General features: G+C 48.6%; 1 protein-coding gene across 2 annotated transcripts in view; it reads left to right on the plus strand.

Annotated features, from left to right (window-relative positions):
- ZNF335 (zinc finger protein 335) overlaps positions 1-27,268 on the plus strand; it is a 137,573-nt gene that overhangs the window by 86,388 nt on the left and 23,917 nt on the right. For both annotated transcript variants that reach the window (XM_075349752.1, XM_075349753.1), the window contains exons 5-13: positions 2,356-2,574; positions 2,930-3,034; positions 3,967-4,095; positions 12,693-12,891; positions 13,983-14,160; positions 15,038-15,150; positions 17,597-17,615; positions 24,584-24,700; positions 26,358-26,434. In XM_075349752.1, coding sequence (XP_075205867.1) covers positions 2,356-2,574; positions 2,930-3,034; positions 3,967-4,095; positions 12,693-12,891; positions 13,983-14,160; positions 15,038-15,150; positions 17,597-17,615; positions 24,584-24,700; positions 26,358-26,434 — 1,156 coding nt within the window. The remainder of the gene's footprint in view (positions 1-2,355; positions 2,575-2,929; positions 3,035-3,966; positions 4,096-12,692; positions 12,892-13,982; positions 14,161-15,037; positions 15,151-17,596; positions 17,616-24,583; positions 24,701-26,357; positions 26,435-27,268) is intronic.

The following is a 27,268-nucleotide window of genomic DNA, read 5'->3' on the forward strand; positions in this document are numbered from 1 at the left end:
AGTTTGTGTGTGTGTGGTGTGTTTTGGGGGGAGGTATGTTTTGTGCAATGTGCGTGTTGTGCGGTATGTGCGTATATTTGTGTGTGCAGCGTTGTCTGTGTGTGTGGGTGTCTGTGTAGGGCAATTGTTTGTGGTTCCCAGTGTGTGTGTGTGGTGTGGTGTGTTGTGCAGTGCGCGCGTGCGTATGTGTGTGTGTTAGGGGGAGGTGTGCACTTCCCATCGTGCTCCATCCCGTATGCTGCGCACCCCCCATCGTGCTCCATCTCCCATCCTGCGCACTCCCAAACGTGCTCCATCCGCCATGCTGCGCACTCCCAAACGTGCTCCATCCGCCATGCAGCACACTCCCCATCGTGCTCCATCCCCCATGCTGCGCACTCCCCATCGTGCTCCATCTCCCATGCTGCGCACTCCCAAACGTGCTCCATCCGCCATGCTGCGCACTCCCAAACGTGCTCCATCCGCCATGCTGCGCACTCCCAAACGTGCTCCATCCGCCATGCTGCGCACTCCCCATCGTGCTCCATCCCCCATGCTGCGCACTCCCAAACGTGCTCCATCCGCCATGCTGCGCACTCCCAAACGTGGTCCATCCGCCATGCTGCGCACTCCCAAACGTGGTCCATCCGCCATACTCCGCACTCCCCATCGTGCTGCATCCTCCATGCTGCGCACTCCCAAACGTACTCCATCCGCCATACTCCGCACTCCCCATCGTGCTGCATCCCCCATGCTGCGCACTCCCAAACGTGCTCCATCCGCCATGCTGCGCATTTCCAAACGTGCTCCATCCGCCATGCTGCGCACTCCCAAACGTGCTCCATCCGCCATGCTGCGCACTCCCAAACGTGCTCCATCCGCCATGCTGCGCACTCCCAAACGTGCTCCATCCGCCATGCTGCGCACTCCCAAAGGTGCTCCATCCGCCATGCTGCGCACTCCCAAAGGTGCTCCATCCGCCATGCTGCGCCAGCATCAGCCTCTCCGTCTCCAGCATCAGCCTCCCCATCCCAGCCTTCCCCAGGTTCAGCCTCTCTCCTCTCAGCCTCCTCCAGCACGCCGTGCTCCTCTGCCGACACTCACAGATCCGATCGCATACACTCACACACACCCACACACACCCACCCGATCGCATACACTCACACACACCCGATCGCATACACTCACACACACCCGATCGCATACACTCACACACACCCGATCGCATACACTCACACACACCCACACACCCCCACCCGATCGCATACACTCACACCCACCCGATCGCATACACTCACACACACCCGATCGCATACACTCACACACACCCGATCGCATACACTCACACACAAAGACACACACACTGACGATATTGCACATACGCGCTGATACTCACAACATCCGGGGATATCACATGCTTCTGGCCATGTGATCCCCCGGCAGGTCCTGGAAGCTCACAACAGCACAGTATCGCCGCCGAGAAGCAAGCGATATCCCAGGATGTTGTGAGTATTTGGATGCGATGTGATGTGTGAGGTGTGTGTGAGTGTGATCTGATTTGTGTGTGTATGTGCTGTTATGTGTGTGTATGTTCCGCAGCTGCAGGACCTTGATGTGTGGATGCGATGTGATGTGTGTGTGAGGTGTGTGTGAGAGTGAGTGTGAGCCGGTGTACACTGGTAACTATGATACACATCGGGTAACTAAGGGACCTTAGTTACCCGATGTGTATAATGGTTACCAGCTTTCACGGCCTCCATCAAGATCCCAGCATCGCAAGGTTATGTCTGGCGCTGCCGGGATCCTGACGGAGCCGGTGTAGAAGCAAGCGATATCCCAGCATGTTGTGATGTGTGAGGTGTGTGTGAGAGTGAGTGTGAGAGTGAGTGTGATCTGATGTGTGTGTGTACTCACCTGGGAATCGGAGCTCCGTGTCAGTTGGGCCAGAGCGAGCGTGCATTGCGTGAGGGGGGCGGGGCCTGCAGAGAGCCGGGGCGAGAGGCCAATCCGTGTGGGGGGGCGGGGCCATGGCGAGCCCAGCGGCCAATCAGCTTTGTGTCACCGTAAGGACACAATTTCGGAGCATGACAGACAGACAGACAGACAGACAGAATAAGGCAATTATATATATAGATGATCTACCACGAAAGATTAGATTGAGGTCTTAAACACCATGATGTGACTGGAGGAGGGAGCATACTAAAAAAGAGGTGTAATGACTAGGGGACTATGGCTCAATTCTTCACAGCCAGCTGTACAATTATTGGGTTGCAATGAGAGGGCAGGTTTGGGGTTTTCAGTTGGGAAACCATTGTGTATTGCATTTACACAATAAAATACTTCCTGGTGTAAAATATATTTTTCATGATTTTATAGCCCCATCTAGTTACCCACTAACGGTGAGTCCTGTTGCTGTCAAAGATAGATCCCCATCACGGTCATCTGTTGCTGCAGAATTAGCGCCTGACTTAGAAGCTCTTGAAGGTATGATGGAGGTGGTGGTGGTTCAGCAGTACAAGTGCAAGATGTGCCAATACAAGAGTACGTCCAAGTCTACTCTCCTCCGCCATGTGAAAGAGCGCCACATCCATTCAGGTAAAGACACTCATTAGCATTCAGAGGAACATCCATAAGTTGTAGAAGCTCTAGTTATGACTGTATAGCACACAGCTTGCAAGTGTACACTCCTTGCCTAGTGTATACTCGTTGTGTTTATGAGAGCAGAAAGGATTTTTAAAAGTGCAGAACGAAGTGGATCTCCCCTATTAGAACCGTTTTATTTTCATCTCTCAGTTCTTTATGTTGCATTTCTGCTTAACTTTGTAGCTTTTTAGTGTTAGCTGCCATCAGAGAGAATATTAACCACAGTAATAAATGTGGCGCTGCGCTGGTGATCCTCATCAACGTAATTGTTTGTATAGGTGTATTTCAACACTCATTTGTCTTTTAGTCAATAAAGATGAAAAAACGTTCCGCAAAGTGGTACGACCGAGAGAGGAGGAGGACGAAGAGGAAGACGATATTATTGATGCTGGAGCAATAGATGATCCTAATGGTAAGAAATGTTGTGTTCTGTTTTCAGGTTTTATACAGGGAATTATTTCATTAAAAGCTATGTATACCTTTCAACGGATTACTTGCTTTCTAAATGCAAGATTAAGCAACTCTCTAATAGTCTATGTTACAAATTTTCTACGATTTTGCTACTACAAATGTTTTTAAGCCCCTTATTTAGCTAAATCAATTACAAAACTGTTACAAATCTGTAAGAGCTCCTGGTTCTGACAGCCCTCTGCTCCTCCCTCTTTTCTTTCAGTGTGGGAGATAACAGCAGGGCTGAGGAGAGGGTTGTATACAGATCTGCAGTGTGGAGAGGGAACAAAATATCTACAGTCCTAGCGAGGGAATAGATAATATAAGGAGGAAAGCACATGAAGAGAAAATAAGTGCAAGGTAGAAGCTGTCCTGATAGGGACAGAGAAGACGGCTCAATTCTTGGATACACACAAACCTCACATCCAGCCTGTATTACTGGGAGAGACATTCCCACAAAATATTTACAGTGTTAATGAGAGAACAGAAAACAGGAGGAAAGCGCATGATGAGTACATGGGTCCCGGGTAGAAGCTGTTCTGATATGAACAAAAGACAGCTGCATTCTTGCACACACACAGACCTCACATCCAACCTGTATTACTGAGAGAGACATTCAAACAGGAGAGCAGTTAAATTTGGATTAAGCTACACATTGCATAACACAAGTCTGAATAGGAAGATTTCTGTCTGAAACATTGCAATTTTTTACCTAAAGATAACCACTAACATAAAAAATATATATATTTTTTCCATGTCAAAAATGTCCATAGCCTTAAATGCAGTAACTGATTTTTTTATAAGGTGATGACATTTTTAGGGTGGAGCATACCTTTTATACAATGATGTTATTTTCATACACTGTATGGTAAGGTTTCCTTTTTCTGGTTGTAGATGATAGTGACTATAGTCCAGGAGAGGATGCGACTCGCAATCAACAGTTTGAATCTGCTATGGGTGCTCTGGCAAAAGAGAGGCCACGCCGGCGGCCTGGACGCCCACGTAAGATTCCACGTTTACAAGGTACAGTGTGTCGCTCCTTTACTGTAGGCTGTCTACACAGTGTCAGAATTATTAGGCAAGTTGTATTTTAGAGGATTTTTTTTATTATTGATCAACAACTATGTTCTCAATCAACTCAAAAGACTCATAAATATCAAAGCTTAATATTTTCTCTGTCGTTTCATTGGGGGACACAGGACCATGGGTTATGCTGCTGTCACTAGGAGGCTGACACTAAGTAAACAGAAAAAGTTAGCTCCTTCCCAGCAGTATAACCCCTGAGCCGGAGGCGGGCTCAATCAGTTTTTTGCTTAGTGTCGTAGGAGGCTGATGTGGGCCGACTGGGCCCCCTTCAGCCACTTGATTTTTTGCGTTATTTTGTTTTTCTCATTTTTTCTCGGCGACGCTCGTCGCTCTCATCTGTGGTAATTTTCTTTTTCTGCAGGTATCTTTTCTCTACCTCAGCTCTCGCAGCCCGTGTGGGTACCACTCCCCTGGGTCGCAGAGGCTTGAGATGTCGGGCCCTCTCCCCCGTCCAATTCCACGGTACCACTCCCCGGTTGGCACGCGGGGCTGAACTTTCCTGGGCACCCCTATTCACCCTGCGGTACCACCCCAAAGGGTCGCAAGGGGCATACAGCAGGGACTGGACCTCCGCAGCGCATCTGGAGTTTTTGGATGGGGCCCGCAACGCTGCTACATTTAGGGGCTTCCACCCCAATGGCGTCCAACTCCCCGCCTTCTTCAGCCTGCTTCCTGGTGCCCGCAGCCATTCCTTCGCTGAGCGGAGCACACAGGAGCATGTGCAGAGTCTCAGCCTGCACACTGGACAGCGCGCCGCGGATCAGGTAGGACCCCTACCTTCTCCCCCCTCGGACGGCTGCAGAAATTTAGGCCCCGGTCTGGGCCTACTCGCCGGACTCCCCCGCTGCGTCCGTAGAGCTCCCTGCCGACTCCGAGGTCGGGCGGCCCCGCATCGCTGCTGCGCCGCCGCCGCTTGCGGCCGGGTCCGCCGGCGCTGCCCCTGTACCTTTTAACAGCTTCAAACGCCGCCACCTGAGGTCGGCTCCGTCGGCGCTGCCTCTGCCCGCAACGGCACCTCGGCTCGGCCACTGTCCTCGGTCCCCCAGGCCGCCTACCGCACAGCGCGCCGAGGATCCTCGCCGCCACCTGCGGTCGGGTCCGCCGGCGCGGCCTCTGCCCGCGACGGTGCCTCTGCTTAGGCCCCGTCCTCGGCGTGCCCAGGCCGCATCCCGCACAGCGCGCCGAGGATCCTCTCCGCCGCCGCCTGCGGCCGGGTCCGCCGGCGCGGCCTCTGCCCGCGACGGTGCCTCTGCTTAGGCCCCGTCCTCGGCGTGCCCAGGCCGCATTCCGCACAACGCGCCGAGGATCCTCTCCGCCGCCGCCTGCGGTCGGGTCCGCCGGCGCGGCCTCTACCCGCGACGGTGCCTCTGCTTGGGTCCCGTCCTCGGCGTGCCCAGGCCGCATCCCGCACAGCGCGCCGAGGATCCTCTCCGCCGCCGCCTGCGGCCGGGTCCGCCGGCGCGGCCTCTGTCCGCCCCGGCACCTTCAAAATTTAGCCCCCGGCTTCGGCCCTGTCCTCGGCGTCCCCAGGCCCGCCTCCCGCACGGCGCGATTGGACGCCGGCCTCTCCGTTCCCGCCCTCCGCCGTGCTCCAGGCATCACTTGGGGGGTGGGGGATATTTTTTTCCCGCTCACAGCGTCCATTTTAAATAAAGAAAGGAAAAAAAAAAAAAAAAAAAAGAGAATGGGAGTTTATTCCAGACTACTAGTCTGGGTTTACTGAGGCCTCAGCATCACCTTCTTTTTCCGGGGGAGAAAATAAAACACACTTTTCTTTAGTGTATATTTTTTATTTTAGGTCGATTTTTATTAAAAATTTTACATACATGAGTTTTTTACACCTTAACTCTTACAGTACTTTCGGGCACTTGTTTTGCTTCACCTTTTTTATTTCGCGCTCCCAGCTCGAGATTTTAGTTTAGTCCCCTCCGGCGGGTTAATGCCCTGTCTCAGGTCATAGATCCCCTCGCCGCCGTCCCTCGGCTTCGCGCGCATGCGCTGCGTCCCCAGCCAATACTCGGTTATACCTTCCATAGGTCTAGCGCAATCCCCTCGGGGAGGTGAGTCTCGTACCAGGGACCTTTCCTATGCTAGAAGCGGACCCGACAGGTCTCGTCTTTTGTGGCCCCCCTGTTTTCCACCTTATTCCCCAGGTCCAGACTGCCTTTTCTCCGGCAGTCTTCCGACCTCTCGGGTGATGGCCCAGGCTTTCCACCTCTGCTGGACTCCGAGCAGGACCTGGATGTTTTGGCGCATGTCTAAAGGCCTGCTGGAATTGGTGAGTCAGGCCGTAAGGCTACGGACAGCCCCCTTATCTCCATGCACGCAGGTCCCCCTTAAGTCATTTGGAGCGGACCCTGCTCAGACGACATCCAGAGCTCGCTGAGTTACCGCGTGCTCACAGTCAACTGCCATACACGACGTTTACCAGCGGTAAGTCTAGTCATCGTCTTTATTCCCTTCTCCAAAAAGGGGTCTCGGTGAGAATGGGCATGCCACACTGGAGTCGCTGAGTGATCACAGACAACAACCAGACACGGCGTTTACCTGCGGTAAGTCGTGTTATTGTCATTATCATTCCCCCAGAGGGCTCTGGAGAGAGGGGGCATGGCACCTTGCAGACAGGAAGGTGGGGACCCCTGCGGGTTTTCAGTGGACATCCAGTTCGCCGTGTGACTGCGTGAGCACGGATATTCCTCGGACACAATTTTTACCAGCGGTAAGTCCCTTATATTGTCTTACCCCTTCTCGTAGAGGGCTCCGTGATGAAGGGGCACGCTACCCTGTACTTGACCCGCCTGGGTTCCTCCTGGCTTCTCGTCCCTATCGTGACGCTCCGCAGGGACTCCATGGACACTCTACGCAGCGGTCCGCGCTCCACCTATGCCGATCCAGGACTGGTTATCAGCTTCAGTGAGTACCCTCTCTTTACAAAATCTGGTGTCTGCCCGCTACACGGCCTGAGCCTCTAACATCAGGGTACCTACCCGTCGAGAGCTCTGACTCGGGATCAGGAACGCAGATTCGACATTTAGGAAGTCGCTGACTTCCTTTCCGGCTCTCGGGATCGCCCTTTCGGAGATAGGCGAGTCCAGTTTATCCCCTACGCTACGTTAGGGTAGACTGGCTACGTAAGGGAAGGGTACACCCCTTTCCCGGCATCGGCCCTAATGCACCAGGACTCGTTCCCTCACATTAGGTTCGTCAGGGAACCTTTATCCCTACAACAGCCATCTCCGCTTGCGTGGCTGCGGACCGTCCCAGCTTTCTGAGAGTGCTTGCAGGGATCACGATCCCTACGCATCCCCAGGCTCTCTCTGCCCAGGAACGACCGGGAGACCCAGAGTCTCCCTTCAAGGACCCTCGCCTTGAGGTTTAGACCATCATCATCACTTTTCGCTACTAGGGTAGCTGAGCTACAGGAAGGAGTCCTCCCAGACCCGGCCCGGTCCATCACTCCTCAGGCACGGTATTCGAGCCGTTCAAGGGTTGCTACTCCTCACGCAGGAGCAGTTTCCCTCCTGGCACAGGGTCCTGCGGCTCTTTGCCTCCCGCTCCCGTTTTTTCCCTTCGGTTTTTTGCTATGCGAGTCCTCAACAGCCTGTGGCGGTGTTAGCGATGGTGCACATACCAGATTTCATCCCGGACTCTCCAACGGAACACACTGAAGAACGGGGACAGGAAGGTTCCGTCTTCGAGGGTGACCGGCCAATTTCCTCCTAGAGGACCACTCTTCGCAACCATCCCTGGGAAGATTCCCTTTCCTCCTCTGGAGCTTATTATCAACCGTCACCAGCCTCCCGTACTAGGGTATGCTACCCCACCATTCCTCGGCACGGTCCCGAGGGACACCCCTAGAGTGTCGTCTCCCCTTTCAGCATTCCGGACTCAGAGCCATTCGGTTAGCCCGGTTACAATTTCTTCTCTGGGGTGTATTGTCCAGTCAGGTTCCAGTCGGACCATGCCACAGCAGTGATGTGCATCATCCACCAGGAAGACGCAGGGAGCGTCATGGCAAGAGAAGAGGCCAAGAGGTTCTTGCTCTGGGACGGGCTCTTTCATTCGCTAATCTCGGCAGCACATCCCGAGCGTGGACGTTTGGGCGGCCGATTTCCGCGGTACGATAGGTTTCGCGTAGGTAAAGGGCTCCAACAGGGATATCAACAGCCAGATCTCTGGCGAAGGAAGACCTCCAGTCGTGACTTTTTGGCCTTCTGATCCAACTCTCAAGTCAATGGTGCGTCGAGTACGCCACCTGCTCTGGACTAGAGGACGACGCCCAAGACCGGTCGTGTAGCCTGTTCAGGCTCTCGTGCATCTTCCCGCTGCTTTCCATGATCTCGAGGGTTCTCAAGAGGGACCTAGGCAGGCGATAGCTCGGGAGTGGCCCAGGCGAGCATAGTTTCGCATAACTTACTCATCTCCTCGCAGATGCCCCGTGGCTCCTTCCAGACCGCCAGATTCTTCCGTGTCGGGGCCCCTCTAGTCTACCAGGACTCAGGAGTCCCAGGTTCCATGGCCTCACCAGTGGATCCCGGGTGCTGGCTCGGTCAGGTCTGTGAACAAGATGATGACAGACATTGAGGAGGGCCTGGAATCCAGTTCCCTCGAAGATTTAGTTCCACGTGGAAAGAGCTCCCCCGGTGGTGTGAGGACCGCATCTTCAGAGACTTTTCACTTTCCGTCAATCAGGGCCTTCGCTCAGAGAAATGTCCATCTGGCTCGGCGTTTTTCATCGTTCACTAGAAAAGTGGGACCATAATCCAGTGATGAGTTTGCTCAAGGTACCCCTTTTTTCCCTGCTCCCACCTGTTTTGATAGGTGGGCTCCTCGTGGCCATCTGGTTGTTATAGACGGCATCAGGGCGGGCAGCCCTCTCGTAGTCTTTTCTCCCCCTTTTTCCGCTCCGCCAGCAGGATAAGGGGGGGCTCCAGCCAGAACCCTTCGTTTCTGTCCGAGACACCTCGGCTTTCCTTCCAGAAGAGGACTTTAGGTTTCGTTTTTGTCGGTTCTAGGCTCCCCTCTCAGCCTGAAAGAGGCATAGTTCGTTCTAGGGCTGGTACGAGCCCTCAGTCTTTCGTGTCGGCAGGACACCATTTTTTTGTCGGTTACACCGACTGTCAGTCCATTCTTCCGCCCTTTCCCAAGAAGCATAGGCCGGCGCAAAGGGCCTGAATATCACATGGATCCTTTCCTCCATATGTGAAGACTATCGCATGAAGGTCGGACTTCCGCCGCGGTCTACCGAGCAAGGGGCACCCTTGCAAGATTGGGCTCCGGACGTCGGTCAACCAGGTCCTCTGGTCCACCACCCGATCTAGTCGGCGTACCTTTGCTAGTTTCTAACAGGTTCTCACTCAAGCTTCGGCAGAGGCCAGTCTTGGTGTAAGGTTTGCGGGTGGCAGTGGCACACCTGTAACAACGTAGGCGCTTGTAGGTCCGGGTCAGCCCGGCAAGGGGAAGCGACTTCCTTCCTATCTCCGGTGATGGTTTTCTTCCCACCCAGGGACTGCTTTTGGACGTCCCATGGTCCTGTGTCCCCCAATGAAACGACAGAGAAAGTAGGATTTTTGTGTACTCACCGTAAAATCTCTTTCTCTTAGTCTTCATTGGGGGACACAGCACCCACCCTGCTTGTGCTTTTCGTTATATATGACATGCCTGTTTCCCCAGGGCCCATATTCCCAGGTCACTGGTCACACGACTGTTCGTCATAGTTTTTTACCTTGTTTTTATCCAGGATTGTTTGGCTCTCCTCCTACTGCTTGTGCACTAAACTGATTGAGCCCGCCTCCGGCTCAGGGGTTATACTGCTGGGGAGGAGCTAACTTTTTCTGTTTACTTAGTGTCAGCCTCCTAGTGACAGCAGCATAACCCATGGTCCTGTGTCCCCCAATGAAGACTAAGAGAGATTTTACGGTGAGTACACAAAAATCCTACTTTTGGAAGTTGGAGTGGGTTTTTTAGATTTGGCTATCTTAGGTGGATATCTGTTTTTGCAGGTAACTATTACTGTGCAGCATTATTAGGCAACTTAATAAAAACCAAATATATTCCCATCTCACTTGTTTATTTTCACCAAGTAAACCAATGTAACTGCACAAAATTTAGAAATAAACATTTCTGACATGCAAACCCCCTCCCCAAAAAAATTAAGGACTTATATAGCCACCTTTCTTTATGATGATACTCAACAGCCTACCATCCATAGATTCTGTCAGTTTCTTGATCTGTTTACGATCAACATTGCGTGCTGCAGCCACCACAGCCTCCCAGACACTGTTCAAAGAGGTGTACTGTTTTCCCTCCCTGTAGATCTCACATTTTATGAGGTTCTCTATGGGGTTCAGATCAGGTGAACAAGGGGGCCATGTCATTAGTTTTTCATCTTTTAGGCCTTTACTGGCCAGCCATGCTGTGGAGTAGTTGGATGCATGTGATGGAGCATTGTCTTGCATGAAAATCATGTTTTTCTTGAACTATACCGACTTCTTCCTGTACCACTGCTTGAAGAAGTTGTCTTCCAGAAACTGGCAGTAGGTCTGGGAGTTGAGCTTCACTCCATCCTTAACCCGAAAAGGTCCCACAAGTTCATCTTTGATGATACCAGCCCATACCAGTACCCCACCCCCACCTTGCTGGTGTCTGAGTCGGAGTGGAGCTCTCTGCCCTTTACTGATCCAGCCTCTGGCCCATCAAGAGTCACTCTCAATTCATCAGTCCATAAAACCTTTGAAAAATCAGTCTTAAGATATTTCTTGGCCCAGTCTTGACATTTTATCTTATGTTTTTTGTTCAAAAGTGGTGGTTTTTCAGCCTTCTTACCTTGGCCATGTCCCTGAGTATGGCAGACCTTGTGCTTTTGATACTTCAGTAACGTTGCAGCTCTGAAATATGGCCAAACTAGTGGCAAATGGCATCTTGGCAGCTCCACGCTTGATTTTCCTCAATTCATGGGTAGTTATTTTACGGCTTTTTTGCCCAACACGCTTCTTGTGACCCTGTTGGCTATTTGCCATGAAATGCTTGATTGTTCGGTAATCACGCTTCAAAAGTTTGACAATTTCAAGACTGCTGCATCCCTCTGCAAGACATCTCACAATTTTGGACTTTTCAGAGTTTGTCAAATTTCTCTTCTGACCCATTCTGCCAAAGGAAAGGAAGTTGCCTAATAATTAAGCACACCTTATATAGGGTGTTGATGTCATTACACCGCACCCCTCCTCATTACAGAGATGCACATCACCTGATTTACTTAATTGGTAGTTGGCTCTCAAGCCTATACAGCTTGGAGTAGGACAACATGTATAAAAAGTATCATGTGATCAAAATACTTATTTGCCTTATAATTCTGCACACAGTGTAGAAGAACAAAGCAATCCCAACTATCACTGTTGACTAATACTTGCACACATGACTATCTAGTATCGTGGGTGACATTTCCTAGGAAAGGGCAGCAGCACAATGTATAAGTTCCTACATTACATTTTATGATATTTTACTGTATAAGAATTGTTGCTCTATGTGGAGGGGTGTTCAGTATGTATTCCATGATGATCGAAAACATTATGAATTGGCCATAAAATATAGCATCAGACTGAATACTCAAGTCACATAACACCTGCAAATTGGCTTTGAGAAGCTTGTAAGGGCATATTTTAGTACTAGCAATGTAGTTGAGACACAAGGAAACTCATCTATGCATTATAAATATTATCCGCATGCAGTGTGATTTTTTTTTTTTTCTTTTATTTCTGCAACATGTCAGTTCTTTTGGAGGAATTTTTTAAAAACTTGGTTTCCCAACATTTTTCGCAAGAAAACGTAACACCTTGGAATTTCGCTACAGATTTGCGGTGATTTTTGCAGTGAAAATCACAATGAATTTGTCTGCTGAGTGTGCATACAGCCTTAGAGTAATAGAAACAAAAATGTCTGCGGAACCTTCTTTGTATTGAGTCCATACACTACAGTGTGTAGAAGCTGGGAGATTTTGTACAGTATAAGGAGCAAACAATGGGGAGTATATGGAACCAATCCCCTACCAATATACAGCATGTTTAGGGGCTACGATATATAAAAACATGTAAAGGTTCATTTACACTTCAAAGACAGACCGTTCCTCTGGTTCAGAATATGTCACAAGCAGAGCTGAACAAAAATGAAGGGCCACAATGCTCAACCCCTTTGTTTTAGAGATTGCTGAAGGTCTCAGCAGGTGGACCACCACTTCCACCCATTGTGCATTTAAAGACGCTGTTGAACTTTGTATTTTTGGTGCATTTTTTTACCCATAGGGTTCTTTGAGGAACTTGAAAAAAATGCACGTAAAACCCAATTGTGGCTTTAAGTGCAGAATCTGAGTGTTTCTGCAACAAAAATGCATAAAAAACATCTAATCATTTTGTTGTGGACATATGCAGAACCATGGGTTTAAGTTTCATGGCTTCTGTTACTTGATTTGATTCAGGGTTTTTTTTTGTTTTGTTTTTATTTGACATTTTAGTGACAGTTAAGCATTCTTATTTTTCTAGCTCCTGAAGTCAATACTGGTCCTCCACAATTGTCTATAATGAATGAAAAAGTAGAAATTAATGTCATCCTCTCTGAGTTTGAAAATAAGGCTCCATCTTCTTGCTCAACCCAAGAAGAACAAAAACTAACTTGTTGGCCACGCGGTCGTCCCCCTAAACACTTCAGAGGTCGAAAGTATCATCGCTATAGAAGCCGGAGGTGAGTACATAATAATAATTAGGCAAAATAAATATCTATCAGAGGTGGTCATGATTACAGAATAAATATATGGCAGTTACAGAAACAGCAAAGCATAGTGAGCACACTGTATTTGTATAGAACTGCACAAATCATTTTGTAAACTCTATTATATGCGTATTATGAGACATGTAATGGCAGACAGCCTGCGCTCTTTGCTGGTCTTGCTGCAGAGGTGTATGGTTACAAAGTGCTGGGAACTGGGCAGAGATGATTGTGGTTACATACATCTTTCATCTCACAGCAGTTAGCGTGAAGGACGGGATAGAGGTTTCCCCTCCGATCTCGGGGGGGATTGCATTTAAAAATCAGAATAGAAAGAGATCCAAAAATGTTGTGTCCAAAAATGGTACGTGTGCTCCACACGGCAACATCTCCGTTTTCTGCCGACAGCACGGTTGTCACACGGACTGCACACTGATGACGTGTAGTGGAGAAAAACACGTCACTTAATAAAAAATATATATATATATATATATATATATATATTATATATATATATATATATATATATATAAGTATAATAATATTTTTTATACTTGCCTGCCTCTAGCGCTGCAGGCTGTGCCTCTGTTGTTACTTCCAGGTCCCGCTCATTATGCTCATTGCATATTCACTGCACGGACTGCGGACCCGGAAGTAACAGCAGTGCCTGAGACATGTAAGTATACAAGTTCATGCTGTCCGTGTGCTATCCGGATGTCACAGGATAGCATACGAACAGCAACAAGAACACACACGGAGGCATATACGCACCTACACTACGGACCGTGCAAAACGTTAGTTGTTTGCAAGGACGTGTGAAGGGGGCCTAACATGAAGTCCATATGTAGCTAAAAAATAGTCTCAGAATCGCCGGGATCCGTTGAAGCGTTCCAGAGTTATTATCAAATAAAGTGACACTGGTCAGAATCGAAAGAATTGTCCTGGAGGGTCAAACCAGGCTCGGGGGTGGAGGCATTAAGTGCAGAAGTCCTGGCAGGTTTACACATTTTAGACTTCTGTAGCATCACATATACATGGTTTTGCCTCATTTTCCCTTCTATACACAGGTACTATAAACCTCCAACTAAGCCTCTGCTCAGACCGTTCATCTGTCGGGTTTGTGGCTCCAGGTTCCTTACACAAGAAGATTATTCCTTCCATGTAAACTCGCATGATATCAGTGACCCTCAAATGTTTAAGTGCCAGCAGTGTAGCTATCAGTGCCGGAGATGGTCTTCTCTGAAAGTAAGATATTTTTCCCATAGTTAATTTTGTTTTTTTTTTAATTGTAATGCTTTATAGGCTGAGTGTTATATATTGAATCATAGCTGCTAACATCTCAGCCCACTATCATTCACAATGGATATACTTGTATATCGTTGCGTTTATTTCTTGTTTCTTATTATTTCTAGATTTCTAACACCTTGCTCCGTGCCGTACACAGAATAGATTTACTCTCTCCTGGGACTCGCAATCTAATTTTTGATTTGGGAGTATGGAATAACCCTGTTCAATTGAGGACACACTGTTTTGTCCTCCAAGGCACAATGCTAAACTCTGAGCCAGGTCTTCCTGCTCATTAGAGGAACACCAACCCCAAAGTATATGATAGAAGTAAATACAATAGTGTATTATAGTCTGCACGATTTTCTTCTTATTCCTAAAATGAACAGTTTTGTAGAAATCCTGCAGAACAGGGGATAATTTCCTGCTGGTCTGTTCTATTTGTCGCTGTGGAAGCACTAAAGACAGGGGTTGGGTTTACTGATCTTTGTGTCCTACTGCCGACAGTGCACAGCAGAGAGGCTTCTGCTTCAGCCATTGTCACACAGCCAGACAAAAGACAGTGAGAAAGACCAGCAGGAACACGGCTGGGGCTGTGGGACAAATTGATGAAGTAAGATCGGTAGAATCATGAGATCTTTTGTACTGTACGAATGAAAAAAACCCACCAACATGTCTACTTTCTTGCAGGTTTTGTTTTGTATTGCAGCTCAGTGCCAAGAACTTTTTGCCACTGGGCTATAATTTTGTTCATCTGAAGCATTAAATCTTTTTGTTGCACATTTTATGTTTTCTTAGTTTCCATATTAATTATTAAGCACATTCTCTTTTCTGTAAGGAACACATGTTCAACCACCTGGGAAACAAACCACACAAATGTGATCAGTGTAACTATACAAGTGTCTACAAGAAGGATGTGTTAAGACACTCTGCTGTACACCAGCAAGAACGGTAAGATCTGTTTGACCAATTAATTGTAAATTTCTTAAGTTAAGTACCTGAGTATTTAAGGGACATTTTGGTTGAGACTTAACATTAGTGCTCAGCATTTGTGTACATCATATGGGCTGTGGACAGTGGCATAACGCGCATGGTGGCAGACCATGCTGCCACTATGGGGTCCATGAGGCGGGGGCTTGGTACCAGGACTGACACCGCCACCATCAGGCATCACTCTTTCAACTGTATTGGCATCCGCTCCCTCATTCATCATTCTTCTGCTGTGTCTGTGCTCTGACGTCTCGGCAAAGGAACGTGATGACGTAATTACTGCTTGCCCACTGTGCCGAGATGAATAGAACCGCAGAACACACACCACTGCAGAGACCGAATCAGTGGGGGAAAGAGTAGAGGTATTTTATTTATTCATTTAATTATTTATTTTTTAAGTCAGTGAGTACATTTTGTCCAATGGTGATAATACTATATGGATGACTACGGGATGCATTAGAATATATGGAAGACTATGGGGGTGTATTATAATATATGGAAAACTATGGGGGTGCATTATAATACGTGGAGGACTATGGGGTTGTATTATGATATATGGAGGACTATGAGGTGCATTATACTATATTGAGGTCTATGGGGTTGCATTATAATTTACGGAGGAATATGGGTTATGCATTATACTATATGGAGGACTATGGGGTGTTTTATATTATATCGAGGTGCATTATACTATATGGGGGTGCACAATACTATATGGAGAACTATGTGTCGTCAATTATACTATATGGAGGACTATGGGGGGGTGCATAATATTATGTGGAGGACTATGGGGCCAAGTATACTATATGAAAAGCTGTGTGGGGTAGTGATGGCAGTCCGGCTCTTTTTGGTGATCCGGTTCCCATAGCTCCGCTCACCAAAAAGAGGTGGCTCATTCGGATCATTCTTGGCTCCTTATTAAATATGTGTTCACCCCAGGTGAACACATATTTAAGATTATAGTAATGCTGCTGAAACCCCGCCCACCCACAGCTAAACCACACCCGCTTACAAGAGACCAATTAGATTGTTGAGTGGGCGGGGTTTAGCCATGGGTGGGCGTGGTTTCAGCGGCGAAAAGAGCCGTTTAGAGATTTTAGTGGCTCTCTTTGGGGATCCGACTCCTGTCAGTCACAGCAGGGAGCCGGATCTTTGTGTCGGATCGTTCTTGACCGACACATCACTAGTGTGGGGACCGTTATAATATTTGTGGGGCAATGTGAAGGCCAGTATACTATTTAGGGGGCTAAGTGGTGGGCATTACAATATTTGAAGGGCTATGAGGGAGCCATTATACTTTATGGAGGTGTAGTTTAGGGCCAGTATACTGTATGCAAGCAATTATACAGTGTGAAGGTTTGTGTGGAATCCATTATTCTGTGCAGAGGGCTGTATGGGGGGCCTTTACAGTATATTTTTTGGATGGCTAGTGGGGGCCATTTTTGCAGTGTGAAGAAGTGGGGTGGCCATTTTAGTGCTTGTGCGCCCGTTATACTGCATGGAGGGCTGTATAGGATCACAGTTGGGAATCATGGTCATCATAATTTGATGGTAAATGAGTACAGTAGTGACATCATATTGTGTCAGGGGGGTACTTTGTAGGAATTCACTGTGGGGGTATCATACAGTGTTTGTGGGACACTTTTTTTTACATCATATGTTATGGCTGCAATGAAAGTGGAATCTAGGGTCTTCAACTGGAGGAAAATTATATTGTAAGGGTTGCAAGGTTTTAGAGACATTTTCTTATGTGAACCAGACGAATTTTAATTTATTTTTTATTTTGGTGGGGGGGGGGTATTTTGCGATGAGGACCCATGATTTCTATGTACACCGCCGGCTGTGGACTATCTTTGCAGGAGTGAGCTTGCAGAGTGGGGAAGGAGGACCTGATCTTTCTCAATTATCTAATGTTAATTTGGTGTCCCGGTACCCCCCTTCCCGGAGTTATAATGTTGATACCGCTTATTGTAATACTGCCCTATAATGGTGGATAATGCAGAACAGATGCTGAAATGATATTATATTGTGATTTAAAGCTACACGATTTCATTATTTACGCTATATAGGAAGACATAGGAAATAAATGGGAAAAAAACATCCAAACAATATAAAAAATGTGGAAATATAAACTCAATTGAAATTTAGCTCATACTTCAGCCTGACAGCGTAAAATATCCACAGATCGCGACCACTGGATCTGGTCCTGCGAATTGATTTACACCAGCTCTATGCCTTTGTTAACTTTCTACCAGAATGTCAAGCTGTCAATTATATCTGCATTGTGCTCCTTCTTCAGATTAATTTGCTGTTGCAGACTGGAATAAAAAGTATATATCTTTCTTTTATATAGATTAATGATCTACTGATACCACTTATAACATTTTTACTTTTTTTTTTCTTGCAGAAAAAAGAAATGTTTAATGGTAAGAAATGAAGCAAATGTTACAATGTTGTTTTTGCCTTGTCCTCAGATTCCCTTATACATCAGAAGTAAAATCCTTCTGTACTCAAAATCTTAAAGGAGTTGTCCACTACTCAGACAGCCCCTTCTCAAACCCGTGTTCCCCAAGTGAAATAGTAACAGCTGGACACCATCCGGTGCCAGCATCGTTCCAATGGTGTCGGCACTGGCTCTCCCATGGCTCACCCAATCATGGCCACTTTACCCATCCGTCAGACAAATAAGACATCCTAAGGAAGTGAAGATAAGCCGAAGCTCTGAATTCCTGTGAATATCCATTGAATCCAAAGGGAGGGACAATGAAGTGGCTGCTGATTGGCCTCAGGGATTATGTTACATGAGCCCCGGTAGAGCCAATGCTGATGTAGCGTGGGGCAGGGCAATAATCGTGGGTGAGGGCTGCATTTTCTGCACTCCAGCACGCTACGTGAAGAATGAGGTCCTGGCGGGGTGTGTGCATTAGTGTTGTAGGGCCACTACGCCCATCTAGGCCACATGTTGCCAAAGTCTCTGGCTGCCAGGACCTGATGTTAACTACTATCAACTAAGAGACCACCACTTAGTTTTAAGTAACTAAGTTTTACCGAATATTTCTTCCAAGACCACTGTATTCACCAGGCAGCAGGTACATAACTTCTCGTACGTTTTGGCAACACAGAGTATTTCTAAGTATACAGTCTTCAGATACATTTGAGGTGTTCTTGTTCTCACATATTTAGCTACTTCCAGTACACCCCAGCTTATCACTACAATACAGTACCTGAAAACCATCCTGTCTTCCCTGGGGTTCTGCATCTGATTCTCCTCTTAGAGTAGAGAGGTAAGGGGTTTGCCAACATGGCCAGAGTCAAGCTTTAAGCTCTCCTATGCCTTTTGAACTCTCTTCCAGGACAGCCACTTAGTCTCACAAAGTAATTTGTCTCGGCCTATTATCTTTTTGGGAGCTATAAGCTGTACGAGGTCTGATGGTTATACATTCTTTTGGTCTGGAAACTTCTAAATAGGTCACTCCAATGCGAATGGTCAGTCTCTGAACCTGATGCAGTCGTTTAGTTTGTGTATGTGCCAGCTTCTTTAGATCACGCTGCCTCATTCTCGGTCTCCCTTCTCCTATTTTTCACGGGTCACCCTCTGCATGTAACCTTAATGACCTTTCAGACTATACTCTGTTTTTGTTACACATTGGGCCTTAGCTGACGTTCTATCTCGAAAACAGTCTTTTTTTGTTGCTCCATTGGGAGACCCAGACAATTGGGTGTATAGCTTCTGCCTCCGGAGGCCACACAAAGTATTACACTTTAAAAAGTGTAACCCCTCCCCTCTGCTATACACCCTCCCGTGCATCACGGGCTCATCAGTTTTTATGCTTTGTGTTGAAGGAGGCTGACACTCACACAATGCTCCACATTTTAGTCAGCAGTTTTGCTGAGAAACTCTGAGTCATTTTCACTATCCATGGCTCAGGCTATGGACAAATGGACTGCTAAGATACTAGGAGCTTGCAGTCCAGACCGGCCCCTTACACAGGCCCCGGGCACTGCGGGATCGCCCCAAGGCCTCTCTCGGTCTGCGGCGAAGCGTGCTCCTGGGGTGGCCTCTAGCTATTACGTGGTGGACTCCGGCACGAACCGCAGTCCCAGACCGGCTAAGCGGCCTTGCTTAGAATCTTTCCCGACTTCATCAAGGGTCTCAGCTTGAGGACTCTATAGAGGACGAGGCGGAGGTCGCAACCCAGGACTCTGTCCGGACGTGGCTCTCAAGGCTTCAGAGATGCTGTCCAGAAGCACAGGGCTTTCCCGGACAAGCGTTTTTACTAAACGCCTTATAACACACGTTGTCCCTTCCCCTCTAACGTTGTTAAGGGTTGGACTCAGTGTCCCAAGGTGCCCCTCCAGTCTCTTGACTGGCGGCTAGATCAGTAGTAGCAGTGGCTGACGGTTCAACGCTCAAGAATGCCACGGACAGGCAGAGCTCCTAATGAGATCCATCTATGAACCCATAGGCGCGTCCGTTGCCCCAGCCTTTGCAGCAGTGTGGGCACTCCAGGCTATCTCAGCTGCTCGGTCTGAGATTAATGCGGTCATACTCTGCTCCGCAATTAGCGTCTTTGACGTCTCAGGCGTCGGTATTTTCATCCTCCGCCGTGCATGCTGTCCTGGACTCGGCTAGCCGTACAGCGGTAGCATCCGCCACTCCGGTGGCAGTCCGCAGGGCCATGTGGCTACGCGAATGGAAGGCAGATTCTGCTTCCAAGAAGCTCTTGTCCGGTTTGTTTTTTTCTGGCGACCGATTGTTTGGCGAACAATTGGATGAAACGATTGAGCAGTCCAAAGGAAAGGTCTCGTGCTTACCCAGCCCAAACCAAAGAGACCTCAGCACCCTCAGCTAGGTCCCAATCCTCATCGTCCAACAGGCCACAGAAGAGCCAGAGAACCTCTTCTGCATGGCGGTCCAGGTCAGGGGAGCGGTCCCCACATGTCCAAGACCGATGGATGAGACATTCTGTCTTACGGTTACAGGATAGAGCTCAGTTCTCGTCCTCCGACTCGCTTCTTCAGAGCATCTCCGCCCCCCGAGCGAGCCGATGCACGTTTTCAGGCGGTGAACACTCCGACGGCAGGAGGAGTTGCGATCCCCGTTCCCCTTCAAGAACGTAGTCGTGGTTTTTACTCCAGCTTGTTCGTGGTACCAAGATAGGACGGATCACTCCGCCCCGTTCTGGACTTCACACTGCTCAACAGACAGAGAACCTGACGGTTCCGGATGGAATCTCTCCGCTTTGTCATCGCCTCGATGGCCCAAGGAGACTTCCTAGCATCAATCGACATCAGGGATGCTTATCTCCATGTGCCGATTGCACCAGAGCATCAACGCTTCTTGCGTTTCGCCATCAGGCGAGTCTTCACCAAAGTCTTGGCAACAGTGGTGCCGGCCCTACACTCTCATGCCTCGTGATGGAGTTTCATACTCTCTCAGCAATAGTGAAGCTTCCGCTGCATAAACAGCGCTCACTACAGACAGGGGTGCACTCTCTCCTTCGGACCCAGTCACACCCCTTAAGGCGCCTCACACACTTCCTAAGGAAGATGGTGGCAGCAATGGAGGCAGTTCCCTTGCGCAGATTCGTCTGCGTCCGCTTCTGTCGGACACCGCAAATGGGACAGGAGGTCGACGTCCCTAAACAAGAACGCCTCTATTTCCCTTGCAAATCTTTCCGGCCCCAGCCGGGGCTGTGGTCACGACGGACGCGAGTCTGTCAGGGTGGGGAGCGGTCTTCCTCCGCCACAGGACTCAGGGAACCTGGACTCCGACAGAGTCTTCCCTTCAGATCAATGTTCTGGAGATAAGGGCAGTGTCTCTAGCCCTAAAGGCGTTCCAGCGGTGGCTGGAAGGCAGGCAGATCCGAATTCAGTCGGACAACGCCACGGCGGTTGCGTACATCAACCACCAGGGCGGCACACGCAGTCGTCAAGCCTTCCGAGAAGTTCGGCGGACTCTACTGTGGGCGGAAGCCACAGCCTCCGCCACCTCCGCAGTTCACTTCCCGGGCGTAGAAAACTGAGAAGCAGATTTCTCAGTCGCCAGGGCATGGAACCAGGGGAATGGTCTCTTCACCCGGACGTGTTTCTAGAGATCTGTTGCCGCTGGGGAACACCGGACGTCGATCTAATGGCGTCTCGGCACAACAACAAAGTCCCGGCATTCATGGCTCGGTCCAAGGATCACAGAGCTCGGGCGGCAGGCATGTTAGTTCAGGACTGGTCGCAGTTTCGACTTATGTATTTCCTCCTCTGGCTCTACTGCCCAGAGGGTTACGCAAGATCAGGTCAGACTACCGCCGCACCATCCTCGTCGCTCCAGACTAGCCAAGGAGATCGTGGTACCCGGATCTGTGACACCTCACGGTGGGTCAACCGTAGGCACTCCCAGACCGACCAGACTTGCTGTCTCAAGGGCCTTTTTTCCATCTGAATACTGCGGCCCTCATCCTGATGGTGTGGCCATTGAGCCCTGGCCCCTAGCGTCATCAGGGTTATCTCAAGATGTCATCGCCACCATGAGACAGCCAAGGAAACAACGTCCGCCGAGATTTAGCCCAGGACTTGGAGGATCTTCTTATCCTGGTGCTCTGATCAGGGTTTTACTCCCTGGCCGTTTGCCTTGTCCACTTTTCCTTCTTTCTTTCACTTCAATCCAGAATGGACAAGGGCTTGTCTCGGCTCTCTCAAGGGACAAGTATCGGCGCTTCCGTGTTTTTTCAAAAGCGTCTAGCCAGGCTTCCGCAGGTCCGCACGTTCCTGCAGGGGGGTTGACCACATAGTCCCATATTACGAGCGTCCGTTCGCACCCTGGGATCTTAACAGGGTGCTGACGACTCTTCAGAAGCCATCTTTCGAGCCGATGCGGGAGGTCTCTCTATCTCGCCCTTCGCAGAAGGTGGCCTTCCTAGTGGCAGTCACATCACTCAGGAGAGTGTCTGAGCTAGCAGCGCTATCATGCAGAGCCCCCTTACTGGTGTTTCACCAGGATAAGGGGTTCTGCGTCCGGTCCCGGACTTTCTCCCTAAGGTATCCCCGTTTCATCTCAAGCAGGATATCTTCTTACCCTTGGGCCCTCATCCAGTTCACCAATGTGAAAAGGATTTGCATTTATTAGATCTGGTGAGAGCACTCCGGCTCTACATTTCTCGCACGGCGCCCCGGCGCCGGTCGGATGCGCTCTTTGTCCTCGTCGCGGGCCAGAGTAAGGGATTTCAGGTTTTCAAGTCAACCTTGGCTCCGTGGATCAAGGAACCGATTCTTGAAGCCTACCATTCTTGTGGGCTTCCAATTCCTGCAGGGCTGTAAGCCCATTCTACCAGAGCCGTAGATGCTTCCTGGGCATTGCGACACCAGGCTACGGCTCAGCAGGTGTGTCAGGCGGCTACCTGGTCGAGTCTGCACACTTTCACGAAAAACTATCAGGTACATGCCTCTGCTTCGGCAGATGCCAGCCTAGGTAGGCGACTCCTTCAGGCGGCAGTTGCCCACCTATAAGAGGGGGCCGTTTTCAGCTCTTTTTATCGAGGTATTCTTTTACCCACCCAGGGATTGCTTTTGGACATCCCAATTGTCTGGGTCTCCCAATGGAGCGACAAAGAAGAAGGGAATTTTGTTTACTTACCGTAAATTCCTTTTCTTCTAGCTCCTATTGGGAGACCCAGCACCCGCCCCTGTTCCCTTCGGGCTGTTGTTCTTTGTGTACACATGTTGTTCATGTTGAATTGTTCTTTTGGTTCATGGTTTCAGTTCTCCGAACATCCTTCGGATTGAATTTACCTTAGACCAATTTATAAGTTTCCTCCTTCCTGCTTTTGCACCAAAACTGATGAGCCCGTGATGCACGGGAGGGTGTATAGCAGAGGGGAGGGGTTACACTTTTTAAAGTGTAATACTTTGTGTGGCCTCCGGAGGCAGAAGCTATACACCCAATTGTCTGGGTCTCCCAATAGGAGCTAGAAGAGAAGGAATTTACGGTAAGTAAACAAAATTCCCTTCTTTTCCCTACATTCTAACCCCTCCCACTCTGGGCTAATCCCAACTTTAACTGTCTCGGACCATACCCACTGTCTGCTGCTGGGCAGAACTCAACTCCCTAACAGGACAGTGCACGACATTATACAAAAACATTACTACCCATCACAGTTCACATGGCACATTATGTACAATGATGCAAGACATAATTCACATGACATTATAATAACGTGATTGGTGTCTTCAGGGAAAGGAACACAACAGGAACCAGTTCACATCCTTACATTGACACTGGTGGAAAGGTGCCTGCATCGGAGGCGAGAGTGTTATTATTTTACCATGGGACAATATAGTCATCGAGTGGGTGTTGTCAGAGTAGTGGACAACCCCTTTAAACATTCATATTTTTTAACAATTTTTTTGCATGAATATACCTCATCTGCTGCAGCAGCAGTTCCAAAGATTTATGTTGTAGAAGATACATTACCAAAATATGAGTTGCTATCAGATTTAGGCCAAGTTCTGATGGCCACTGTAATAATTGGGCCAGTCATTCTGCAAACTGTGGATGTGATTGGATCGCTGGTGGACACAGACAGAAGGATGCTCCTGTGCAAGAACAGTAGGCCTTTTGCAGCCCAATAACTCTTCATAATGCACAATTCCACATGTTTTGGAGGTGACAATGGGCCCCCCTGTGCGACAGCACAGTTCGCACAAATGATATGTCCGCCCCTGGATTGGATCCTTGTGCAGCTTTGTATGTTCTTCTGCATTGCGGACTGGTTCTGCAGCTACCTGCAATTATGTGCACTTTTCTCATCCGTGGCCCTTATACTTATAGTAAATCACTCATGTGCATTAGTGCAAACAGACTAAAAATACGCTGAACCCAGCCTTAGTAGTGTTAACTTCTATCGAGATGTGTTATGGGTCTGCAGGGGGAGAAGGCGAGAGGGATCAGCTATATCTATCATCCAGGGTTGACGACGTGATCAATTCTGGGGTATCTGCCCTGAGCTTTATGACGGAGGTGTTATTCTTCATTATGATCCTGCTCTAGAAGAAATAAAAAGAGATAAACAAATAAAACTTACCGTATATGATAAAAACCCTTTAGTCTCAGTCAGTCTTCCTTTTTTATGCCAAACAGCAGCCTGAGACCAAGTTATGTACTACCGGTAGCACAACTGCATTATCAGCTATGTGGCTGTGTATGATCTGGGGGACAATATTTAGCTGCAGATTTCTTTCCCTGACTCAGAATAGTGGTTTTCCAAGGCCAAGCAGTCTCAAATGAATTCTAGATCAGAGCCACTACTCATTGAGGGTTCCTTGTAGTCATAGTTGAATTTCCAGGTTGTGGGTGAGAAGTCTTCATTTCGGATTAGATTCCTGTTCTGTTTTGTCCCTACAGATTGCAAAAAACATCAGCTATCCCTGTCCTGTGTGTAATCGTGTGTACACCATGCAGAAACGGTTGACGCAGCACTTGAAGACACACAGCACTGAGAAACCACACATGTGCGACAAGGTACGTTACACGTAACTGCCGAATTATTAGTAAGAGCTATTTTTCAGATTTTAGGATGCACCATACGATACACCCCAGATTTAGATAGCAGAAAATAGGAAAACATACCTAATTAAAACTTTCCTCTTTCTGAAACTGTAAAGCAGTAGAGAGGTCAATATTATTAATTTAGTGCAGTAGGATAGACAAGGGAGACAATTGATCTATTGTTAGTGTTTCACTGTAGCATTTGTATTCTACACATATAGCATTACACATGCACCTGATGTGCACACTCTGCAGCACACACATATGCACAACATTACTGCATGCACAGCTTTAAGCTTTACTGCTGACACAGGTCTGCTTTATGTGCATGCACTCACAGTACACACATCTTTGCTACACATATGCAGCTTTGCTACACACACGCAGTTCTGATGCACAAATGCAGTTCAGATTCAGCTACATTAGCCCAAAAACAACTTAGCTACATGGGCCCACAGGCACCTCATCAACACGGGCCCACAGGCAGTTCAGCAACACGGGCCCAAAGGCAGCTAAGCAACACTGGCCCACAGGTACCTCAGCAACACGGGTCCACAGGCACCTCATCAACACGGGCTCACAGGCAGCTAAGCAACACTGGCCCACAGGTACCTCAGCAACACGGGTCCACAGGCACCTCATCAACACGGGCCCACAGGCAGTTCAGCAACACGGGCCCAAAGGCAGCTAAGCAACACTGGCCCACAGGTACCTCAGCAACACGGGTCCACAGGCACCTCATCAACACGGGCCCACAGGCAGCTAAGCAACACTGGCCCACAGGTACCTCAGCAACACGGGTCCACAGGCACCTCATCAACACGGGCCCACAGGCAGTTCAGCAACACGGGCCCAAAGGCAGCTAAGCAACACTGGCCCACAGGTACCTCAGCAACACGGGTCCACAGGCACCTCATCAACACGGGCCCACAGGCAGCTAACCAACACTGGCCCACAGGTATCTCAGCAACACGGGTCCACAGGCACCTCATCAACACGGGCCCACAGGCAGTTCAGCAACACGGGCCCAAAGGCAGCTAAGCAACACTGGCCCACAGGTACCTCAGCAACACGGGTCCACAGGCACCTCATCAACACGGGCCCACAGGCAGCTAAGCAACACTGGCCCACAGGTACCTCAGCAACACGGGTCCACAGGCACCTCATCAACACGGGCCCACAGGCAGTTCAGCAACACGGGCCCAAAGGCAGCTAAGCAACACTGGCCCACAGGTACGACAGCAACACGCGTCCACAGGCACCTCATCAACACGGGCCCACAGGCAGTTCAGCAACACGGGCCCAAAGGCAGCTAAGCAACACTGGCCCACAGGTACCTCAGCAACACGGGTCCACAGGCACCTCATCAACACGGGCCCACAGGCAGCTAAGCAACTCTGGCCCACAGGTACCTCAGCAACACGGGTCCACAGGCACCTCATCAACACGGGCCCACAGGCAGCTAAGCAACACTGGCCCACAGGTACCTCAGCAACACGGGCCAGTAACAGCTCAGCTACACGTGATCACCGACATTTCAGCTACATGAGCACACGGACAGCTCAACTACATATGCACACACATGGCTCATTGTCTTCCAACCTCACTTGTGACGCTTGTCTTCTTGCAGTGCGGTAAAGCCTTTAAAAAGCGGTATACATTTAAGAATCATCTTCTGACTCACCTGCACTGCGTGGAAGAAAACAGGTAATTATATGATTGTGACCTCTCCGCAAGTGAATGATTTAAATGATTTCATGCTTTTTTAATAGAGATATTTAAAGATGTATAGATATCTCTGTATCCATCCATATTCTATTGTAATACCCCAGTATTCATACATAAGCTGTTGCAATATGAAGTCTATTTTGTTACTATAATACCGCTTTTATTATCGCAGTTACACACAAAAGGCTCGCTCTGTGGTTTTCTGAATGTGCCGTACAGCGGAGCATAAACAACAGCTGGAGATACCGGATGTCTAAGCACACTTGGTCTTATGAGCGGCTTAATATATCCACACCACCTCATATTCTGTGCATATTCTAAATCGTACAATTACACATTAGTCCTAAAAATAAAAATGTTGGGTAGAAGGTTTAATGCTTTCTCTTCAACATTTGACTTGCTTTTCTTATCAGGAAGTCAGAAAAAAATGTGTGTTGTGAACATGCAAAAATATTTCTTTGTATCTTAAAAAAGCCGTTCCCATAAAAATCATTGGCCTAGATTGGTTCTGTAAAGGTTGCATGACCCCTATCCACCTTAGGATAAAGGCTTAAAGGGAATCTGTCAGCAGGTTTTTACTATGTAAGCTGAAGCCAGAATGCTGCAAGGGTTAACTATTAGTCCAACATCCACAGTAGATTAAAAAACTACTTTAATGAAAAAAATAATATAAAACAACATCAAATGTCAAGACCTTGATGTGTTTCAAGCAACAGTGTGCTCTTAATCATGACCAAAATGCATTTCAATGGGATTATAGAGCTCATGAATATAGAGGACTACCTGGCAGTAGATTTACTAGTCCCCCAATGA

This window comes from Anomaloglossus baeobatrachus, chromosome 5, assembly GCF_048569485.1.
Source record: "Anomaloglossus baeobatrachus isolate aAnoBae1 chromosome 5, aAnoBae1.hap1, whole genome shotgun sequence".
Lineage (NCBI taxonomy): Eukaryota > Metazoa > Chordata > Amphibia > Anura > Aromobatidae > Anomaloglossus > Anomaloglossus baeobatrachus.